Genomic DNA, 10,000 nt, shown 5'->3' with positions numbered 1-10,000 from the left:
AGCGCCCCAAGGTGCTTGCAATGTATGCTGCTGAGACTCCAGAAATTCGACCTGACTGTTACGTACAGGAAGGGTTCAGAGATGGTTTTAGCCGATACACTAAGCCGTGCCTATGGCAGTTCCACTAGTCCAGGTGAAACAGAGCAAGACGCAGAAGCTGTGCACATGATAAAGTATCTACCCGTGTCAAAAGAGACACAGACCGCCATCCAGAACGCTACCGAGTCCGACGACACTCTAAGGGAGTTAAAGTCAACCATAAGAATAGGATGGCCACCCAGGAAAGACGAAGTTCCTGTGAATGTCGGAAAATATTTCCCCTTCAGAGATGAGCTAACCTTGCAAAACGGTATCATATTCAAGGGCGAAAGGATAGTCATTCCTTCGAACCTTCGTAGTGATGTGATGGCCAAGATTCATGCAAGTCACATTGGTATACAGGGATGCCTACGTAGAGCTCGAAGTTCTTTACTGGCCCGGGATGAACAAAGAGATTGAGGAATACGTCGCGGGGTGCGAAACCTGCAACAACTACCACAGCGAACAAGCAAAGGAACCCATGATCTGTCATGAACTTCCCACAAGACCATGGGAGAAAGTAGCAGTTGATATATTCGAACTCGACCAAAAGGACTTCCTCGTTACTGTCGACTACTATTCAAGCTTCTTTGAAGTGGATTGACTTACCACGAAGACAGCAAGGGAAGTTATTAACAAGATAAAGCCGCACTTCTCGAGACACGGGATCCCAGATACGGTCGTCTCTGATAACGGCCAACTGTTTGCCTCATCAGACTTCCAAGAGTTTACAAATCTCTATCACTTCGAGCACGTGACAAGCTCTCCAGGGTACCCACAGTCCAATGGCAAGGTCGAAAACGCGGTCAAAACGGCTAAGACGTTAATGAGGAAGGCCCTTGATAGCAAGTACGACCCCTACTTGGCACTACTCGACTGGAGAAACACACCTTCTGAGATGCTTAATTCATCACCAAGTCAGCGAATCTTCGGTAGGCGGACCAAGACCAAGGTGCCCAAGGTACCTGACGTTGATCAGAAGCTCAAACTACAGAAGTCAAAACAGTCGTTCCACTACAATAAGGGAACAAGGGAACTACAGGAGTTTAAGCCCGGTGACACAGTACGTGTACAACCACTGAAGCTGGGAAAGAAGAATTGGGTGCAAGCCCAAGTGGACGAGAAGGTAGACATAAGGTTGTACCGCGTCAGGACTGAGGACGGCAGCGTGTACAGGAGGAACAGAAGACACTTGCGATGAACGCAAGAGACTCCAAAAACCAAGGCTGAGGAACTGCCTGACAAAGTTCGTCCAGATGAGCCCACCCGTGCTCAAGCCAAGACCGAGGAACTGCCTGACAAAGTTTGTCCAGATGAGCCCACACCACCATCAATAGCGCCGACCACGGTAGAACAGCGTCCAGCTAGCGGAACCTGTACATTTCCAGTGCCAACAACAACACGCAGTGGCAGGATTGTCAGACCTCCAGAACGCTTTCAATAAACTTTTTTTTCCTTTAAGTTTAAGACTAAACAAAAAAAAACAAACAAAAAAAAACTGACATTGAATCTTGTTTCATGATGATAAGTATATAGAGTATCAATTAGTTGTCATACCGTTTAGATTATTGAGGATATTCTTTTCCACTGTAACTCTCGTTTTTTTTATTTTCCGTTACCTCCGAAAGCAAGGGAGATGTGACATTATTCTAATCCCGTCACGCTCGTTGTAATTCAACACGTCCTTGTTTTACCCAACTCAGCAGGATATCTTGTGTGAGTCAGGCAGTCTTTTTCTCATCTAAAGTAAAGTGATTTATAATCTTAGAAAACGTGTTGTCTTCCCTAAGACGTAGAAACGTTTCACAGTGCTCCATGCCGAAGACGTGCGGATCAGTAAGAAAATAAAATGTCAAGATCAGTAAATGTGTTGAAGTTAGGGTTAGATTGTGAAGAGCCATTGATAGTACTATGGCTGACTCATACAGCAGTCCAATTTTGGCACTCCACGTGACTAAGAACAGACTTGGAAGCTGATCCGACCATCTTGGAAAGAACAAACATGTCTGTTAACAACATCATGAATTTGCTTGAATTTGTACTTGATAACAATTACTTCATCGTTGATGGCATTTTCTACAAACAAATTTTCGGCTGCCCAATGGGTTCACATGTCAGCCCACTTTTGGCAAATTTAGTCAAACCCTAACCCTAATCGTAACACTTGAAAATGACCTCTGGAAGATCGAAAGGTCGTGACTTTTATCGGTAGTTTTTATCATAAAATCGATTTACTTACATAGAATTCATTTTATTGTTCTTTATTGTTGTTTCTTACATATTTCACTGAAAAGCCCCTTGGGGACGTGAAATAAACGCATGTATGTATGTATGTATGTATCTACAGCATCAGCTTTTCGCCACAAATGCATTTGATTCTTCAAACATGATGAATTTTTCTGCCGAGGTAACTGTAGTGTAATTGTGTTTAAATATCACAGGGAGTTTTCTAATGGGCTAATGTCATGATTAATTCACTTATCTGTTATGTGCCTTTGTCAATGTGCTTAATCTTACTTTTTCATTTCTTAGGAGAGTAATTACTCGGAACGGTTCAAAAACAATAGTCTGGCTGTTTCTGAAATTAAGGTTTTTAATTTCACACAGTTTGTTTCATTATTTTGTTAACCTTATTTTGGGGTTGAGAGTTTACTTTGTGAATTTCTCCCCATCATTTTACAAACTAACCCTAATTTTTGTCTATGATTTTTCCTCAACTCACCATCCACACACACAATATTATCCCCAAAATACCTGCTAATAGTGAACGTTTTAGTTAGTGGAGAGGCACTCCTTCTTGTAAGGAGGACTCTTTTGTCAACATCATCAAGGAAGCCATAAAGGGTGCTAGCGAAACTGCTGCCATTATTTGTAAAAAAAAATCGTTCCTTAGTTATTTTGAGATCTTGAGTGTTGATCCGGTTGGGGTTTGAACCCACAAACTCCCGCGTGATAGCTCGATACTTAACCAACTGTGCCACCGGTGCGCGGATTGTGAACCATCTAACTCTTCCAAAATCCATCACCTAGTTCTGCGTAACATGGTATTCCGTGTAAACCCTTTAAGAGCGTCTTGTTTATCATGAACATGAAGGAAGGACGAATGGAGGATATTTATTTGCCACTAGGTCGTTGTCAATCGCTAAGTATTTTTAGCAAAGACAACGGCCACGGCCACGGCCACGGCCACGGCCACGGCCACGGCCACGGCAACGCCACAAAACAAGAATATGATTGGTTAAAAAAGGAAAAAAATACTCGTGCCACAGCACGAATTTCCGAGCATTTTTTCCCGTAGTACTCCAGGAAACAACAACGTGAAATCACCAAATTTTAGGTTTTGACGACAACTTGAGGACCCTTGAGCATATAAAGGCCCCGCCGAGCAAACGGCTCCAACATTTTCTTTAACATCCTTTTTTTTTAAGCCGTTTTCCCGGGCCTTAACAATGAACCATTCATTTTCTATTTTTGCTTTAAATTCAAGGAAAGCTGTACGAGATATCTAAAAGATTCTTATATTGGTTTAGATCATTTTACTTTATTGTAATTTTTTCTAGCCTATGGACTTTTAAGTACGTACTTTGTAGAGGAATTTCAAAGAAACCTCCACGAACTCGAAGTGAGTGTTAAGTTAACGTGTATCGGTATTGAAAGGAATCATTTTATTGATTCATCCTTGACCACAGCAAGGTTTTTACTTCAGTAACTTGAAATGTGTCCAGAAAGTCCAAGATATTTTCCGATGCTTTTGACGTAAGAGGTGGAAGTGAATCAGTTCAGTTCTAGCCACCTCTTTCTCCTTTGGTCCTCACAAATTTTATCGTACGTATCAAAGTATGACTTCTTCCTCTTCTTGTCTTCATCACTATCGTTGCTTATTGCTATGTGGAAGTATCATCGTTTAACTAACGTTTACCCGTTCGCCTCTGGTTTTCAGGACAGTATCAACTCAGGCACTCATTTTGAGGATGCCGTCAACAAAGAAGAACACGTTAGTGTGTACTAAGGCGCAAAAACACAAACCCCTTAACTTCGTACTGGTCATCGAAAACTGAAAGTTGTGGCGGTATTCCTGAAAACTCTTGTAAATTGGCATGCTTGTCATGAAATTTCTGATAATACAGTGCTTAATAAATATTGCCTACATAGCAAGAATATTTTCTGAACGATTTTGAACGAGTAACAAAATGTCTTTGATTTCATTACTCCAAGGTACATTTCATTTCAATTTCATTGCTCCATTAGAGTATTTTTATAGAGTATTAGAGTACATTTCATTTCATCACTCCCAGCTTTCCTCTGGGAAACAATTAATACCCAAGGCAATCAAGGAGTCAACGTCTTACCACATTTTTAAAGGAAGACTTAAACATGCCTCAAGAATATTGGACATCACATATCTCCACGAACTTGGTTACAATCTCCATTTCCTCAAACAACGAGGCACTTTCGCCCAAAGATACCTCTACGGACACACTCAAAAAAACCAGATCGTATTAACTGGAATGCTGCAGTTCAATAGCATCCAAGTCAGTGCCCTCTTTTTTGTGTAACAAGTACCATTGGAAACCCAGTTTACGCTTGTGGAGCGTCTAGTTTGTGTTACAAGGACACTTTCAGTAACCTTCACCATTCATAGTTATTAAGCGGCATGCTCCTATTTTAAAGATAGGTTTACAGTGCAAGAAAGCTGTAAAGAAGGCTCTTTAGGCTAGCTGTTTAGAGTTCATGGTGTCAAGGTCCTATTTTTTCTTATTTTTTCTACTATTAATTGGTCCTTCCTATTTTTTGGCCTTTTTTAATGCAAAGTACAGTATTTGGTGGTAAACCAATTCTAATGGCAACTTGCATAATGGCTGTAATTAAAAACAGTATAATTATATTATTCAAGATGTTGCTGTTTCAAGCCATATCTTTTGAGAACAGTGCTCCTTAGAAGCTTGCAGAGTTTGTAGCGGCTTCTGTTTTTGTCTGGCCTCATAGGATATCCTACTTTCGTGGACAGCTTCATATTTCTTCGCCCATTTCTTTCACTCTTTTCTCGGCTTGACATATTGAGTATTGTCAAAGAAAGTTGTGATCTCCTGTCCTCAACTAAAATTAATTTCTACCTCAAAACCTTACTGACTGAAGAATCAATTTGAGTGCAGTTTTCCCACTTGCATACCTATACGGGTACGCAATAGCAGAGCTGCATTCACATGAAGATAGAATTGAAATCACATACTCTTTCCAGAACCAAAGAAGGTAGCTGATGAGCTGGATATATTTATGCCACTCACCCTGGAAATGGAAGATATGGTTGATGCTCCTCTTTGTCCAGGGTATGCTAGTAGTTGTATGGGATTATTCAGACCGGATTTTACAGGTAGTCATCAAATGACGTCATCAATCAAAAGACAAAAGAAGGGGGCGTGCATAAATTAGGGGCATGTTGGGGCATGACGCAATGACGGTTGTAACCATAACACGTGAAACAACACGTGAGCAACGCAGCTGTAACCCTAACACGTGAAACAAAAACACGTGCGTAACCCTAAAATAATGTTTCGTAAGCATGACGCAATGTCGGTTGTAACCCTAACGTCGCATAATTTAGGGTTAGGTTAATGAGATGCCGGTCATGTTCCAATACGAGGATATTTTCATCGATGAAAATGACAAAGAAAGAAACGTAACCCTAAAATAATGTTTCGTAAGGTGCGCATAAAATAGTACTGTGTGTGCATACTCTATCACTTATGTTACATACTTTACTGCCTTTTTTAGTGATCATGGTATTTTTTAAACTATTTTTAATTGTGACAAACATATTTATGCCAATTTACTCTTTTGTCAACATCATTAAGGAAGCCATAAAGGGTGCTAGTGAAACTGCTGCCATTATTTGTAAAAGAAAATCGTTCCTTAGTTATTTTGAGATCTTGAGTGTTGATCTGGTTGGGGTTCGAACCCACAAACTCCCGCGTGATAGCTCGATACTTAACCAACTGTGCCACCGGTGCGCGGATTGTGAACCATCTAACCCTTCCAAAATCTATCAGCCTACTTCTGCGTAAAATGGTATTCCGAGTAAACCCTTAAAGAGCGTCTTGTTTATCATGAACATGAAGGAAGGACGAATGGAGGATATTTATTTGCCACTAGGTCGATGTCAATCGCTAAGGATTTTTAGCAAAGACAACGGCCATGGCAACGGCAACGCAACGGCAACGGCAATGCCACAAAACAAGAATATGATTGGTTAGAAAAGGAAAAAATACTCGTGTCACAGCACGAATTTCCGCGCATTTTTTCCCGTAGTACTCCACGAAACAACAACGTGAAATCACCAAATTTTAGGTTTTGACGACAACTTGAGGACCCTTGAGCATATAAAGGCCCGCCGAGCAAACGACTCCAACATTTGCTTCAACATAAAAAGTGACTTATTGAAGAGATGCAATACAAAGCATGCCATCTAGCGTTACCATTTTATGTCAGAAAGGGCGTAACTGTGCTCTGCAGTGGGTTACTAGTGTTTTGGACATTGTTAAGAAGGTCCCTTTTAGTGTAACTAACTGTTCAATATTTTGGGAAAATACATCATTTTCAGATTTTAAATTGCTATTCCTTTTGCATACTTCAAGAAAAAGCTTTAAAATGCTGTTTTCTTGCTGAATGATGCACACAACTAAGGTGAAAAGGTCATATTTCACGGAAAGAAGGCCTTACGCAAACTTAAATCTAGTGATAACGTATTTAGAATTCAAGATAGGGGATCTAGGTTTGTTATTATTTCCTAAAACGAGTATAAAGATAAGATGTTGGGGCAACTTAACAATGATCTCCATTACAATAAGCTTAACCATGACCCTACTAGTGAGCATTTTGAAAAGATCAAAAATTGGGGACGGAAATGGTTCAGTGAAGGCCAGATCAGTCAGAAGATTGCCACTTGGGTTGCTAATTTGGAACCTAAACCGGGGGTGGCATCTGGCAACGTGAAGACCCATAAAGAAAGCAACCCTCTCCGCTTAATTACATCATGCTGCGGAACGGCAATCGAAAGACTTTCTTCTTCCACTGAGTTTTATCTCAAGCCTCTCGCCCAAGCTCTACTCTCAATTATTGTTAAGGATACCACAGATCTCATCAACAAGATCCAAACACTTAATTCTGAGAAAGGTCCTCTACCACCTGGGTGTTTGCTGGTCTCTTGGGATGTAGTTGCGATGTTCCCCAATATTGATAACAACTTGGGCATTTCAGCGGTTAGAAAAGCTCTTGATTCTCGATCAGTTAAATTTCCATCAACCGAATGCATTGTGGAGGTTATCGAAATTTGTCTTCAAAGCAATAATTGTCAATTTTCTGGGAAAGATTTTGTGCAAAAACATGGTACGGCTATGGGCCACAAAAACGCATGCAGTTATGCCGACTTGGCTATGGGATTGATCGACGAGAAAGTTAAGTTTGAAGGTGCTATGAAGGCCTTGTTGTGGTGGAGATATAGGGATGATGTTTTCCATGTTTGGACACATGGTCTGCCTAAATTATTAGAGTTTACCGAGTACGTCAATTCCCTCTATCCCACTATCAAATTTGAGCTGGTATATTCTGAGTATACCCTCAGTGTCTTGGATCTTATACTGCACCTTCAAGATGGGTTTATTATTACGGATATCTACGCTAAGCGTACAGACATCCATCTTTATATACCCTTTTCTAGTTCTCACCCGTCACACTGCAAAAGGGCGATTCCTTATGGGGTTGCCCTAGCGTTAGACACAATTGTTCCACTGATGAGTTTCTCAATAAGAGATGCCACGAATACAAAGGGTATCTTAAATTTCAGGGCTATAATGCAGATTTATTAGACAAGCAATTTGATAGGGCGCTTAGTATTGAAAGATCAGAACTCCTGAAGAAAAATGTCAAGCCTGACAAAAAAAGCATTCACGTTAGTCCTTGACTACAATCCTATCCTCCCTGATATTCAGAGAGTTATCCAAAAGCATGTTCATCTTTTAAGATCGTCACCCGAGTTATTAGAAGTTTTTCCATCTAAATCGATTTTTCCAGCATATCGTCGTACCAAAAACCTCAAAGACATTTTGACACCTTCTAGATTTTGCAAAGCCCTCACCTTCTGTAGTAAAGTCAGCTACTTTGGCTCTCACAACGAACTGCCCTTTGTGGAGAGGACCACCAATACTTGAGCCAAGAAATTCAACGTGAATTTTCTCTTTGCTGTTTCAAATACTTTGGACACGTTATCTGCCATGATGATCTAAAACAACAGCGAAGGAGGATTATATATATATAAGTAACGACTCGATTGACCAGTAACAAGAGGGTTGAAAGATGGCCAATCCACTCTAAGATGCATGCAAAGGTTATCGTTCGAAATTACCGCAAATTTCGGCGAAGAACTTGATGATTTTTGCCTTGCGAGGGTAAAGGAGAAACAGCGAGGACTCACTGTCAGGCTGGTCTTTCATACACTGAATTCGAGATAATTAATGTTCATAAAACAAAAAACAACAAAGCGAACATAACAATATCTAGTTAGCAATGACTAATCGGAATACCATTGGTTCGTTTGTCCTCTGCCATTTTAGTCCGGTATATGAAAGTGTAGCCCACTATCACGACATTATCTCACCAGTTTGCAAGTAATGTTTACAACATGAGTGCCAATGTTGTACACTATTTACAAACTCGAGGTGAAGGCGAGAGTTTGTGAATAGTGATACAGCACTGACGCGAATGCTGTAAACAACTTGTGAAATGAATACTTTGTAGCAGTATCACAGATGTGTTAGAAAAGCGTGTATGCAGCAAACTTGCGTTGGCGTGTGCTTTCAAGAGAAATCAGGTATTGTCTTGGGAATTATTAAATGTTTGTTTTGAGGTTGTCGTCGGATATTGAATATTTATCTCATTTTCGGGCAATGATTTCCTTCAATTGACCTACTCGTTTTCAGAGGCACATTTTTATTTTAAAGTTAAAGTTGTTCATGGTGCTCTTGCCCCATCAGTAGATATATCTCTTTCAAGATAATTCATGAGTAATAATTGTAAAAAGCTTTAAAATACAAAGCAATGTATGGCGTTCTTTCTCAAATTGAAGCTTAATTATCTCTTAAAAATGCATGGCTACCCCCCAGTTTTTTATTTTTTTTTGGATACCAAGACTATTTACTCAGACCTACTTTATCCGGATAGTTTTAAGCCGCGCAAAAATATCCCTGTATTAGTGAGAATCACCGATAGGAAACTCGAGTATCTCGAGATGCGCAGAACGTATGCGCAATAACAATAGTAGGCACCGTCCTTAAATTTGGTATTGTGAGTCAAAGTAGGGATAACATTTGGAGGGCTAGTAAATGTAATGTTAAATCTTAACGGAGAAAGATACAGCTATGAAAAATAGAGAACGTAATTTTCAGGCTGGATGGCAACTTTACCTAAATAGTTTATTAGATACTTAATTAAAACATTAATTACTTTCATTAACGGGACTCAAACGTCTCACCCTAACTACTAACCCTAAAACCTCTTCAAAACGTCTTTTTTCAAACGACTTCAAAACACGCTCTTAGACGCTTAAAAACACGCTTCAAAACGTTTTTATCAAACGCCTTCAAAACGCTCTAAGTCGCTTAAAAACACACTTAAAAACGTTTTTTTTAACGCCTTAAAAACGCGCTTTCAGACGCTTGAAAACATGTTTTAAAATGTTTTTTTCAAATAACTTCAAAACAAACTCTTAGATCCTTGAAAACACGCTTCAAAAGGTTTTTTCAAGCCTTTAACCCTGCTCTCAGACGCTTGACGCTTCAAAACCTTTTTTTTTTACGCCTTCAACACGCGCTCTCAGACGCTTGAAAACACGCTTCAAAAAAGTTTTTTTCTAAGGTCTTCAAAACGCGTT

The 10,000-nt window shown here is 40.0% G+C and overlaps 1 protein-coding gene across 5 annotated transcripts in view; it reads right to left on the bottom strand.

The window, feature by feature from the left end:
• Positions 1-10,000, bottom strand: part of LOC138006218 (uncharacterized) — a 100,356-nt gene that overhangs the window by 86,362 nt on the left and 3,994 nt on the right. For 3 of the 5 annotated variants that reach the window (XR_011123871.1, XR_011123870.1, XM_068852399.1), the window contains one exon: positions 8,174-8,353. Coding sequence is in view for 1 of the 5 variants with exons in the window: in XM_068852399.1 (XP_068708500.1) it covers positions 8,293-8,353 (61 nt within the window). In the remaining 4 variants the exon portion in view is untranslated. Of the gene's footprint in view, positions 1-8,173; positions 8,354-10,000 lie in introns of those variants that run through there. The other 2 variants (XR_011123868.1, XR_011123869.1) reach the window with 1 other exon arrangement.

The sequence above is a fragment of the Montipora foliosa genome, chromosome 6 (genome assembly GCF_036669935.1).
Source record: "Montipora foliosa isolate CH-2021 chromosome 6, ASM3666993v2, whole genome shotgun sequence".
NCBI classification, from domain to species: Eukaryota; Metazoa; Cnidaria; class Anthozoa; order Scleractinia; family Acroporidae; genus Montipora; species Montipora foliosa.
Note: the sequence above shows the minus strand (reverse complement) of the source record. Positions and strands in the feature narration are given on the sequence as shown.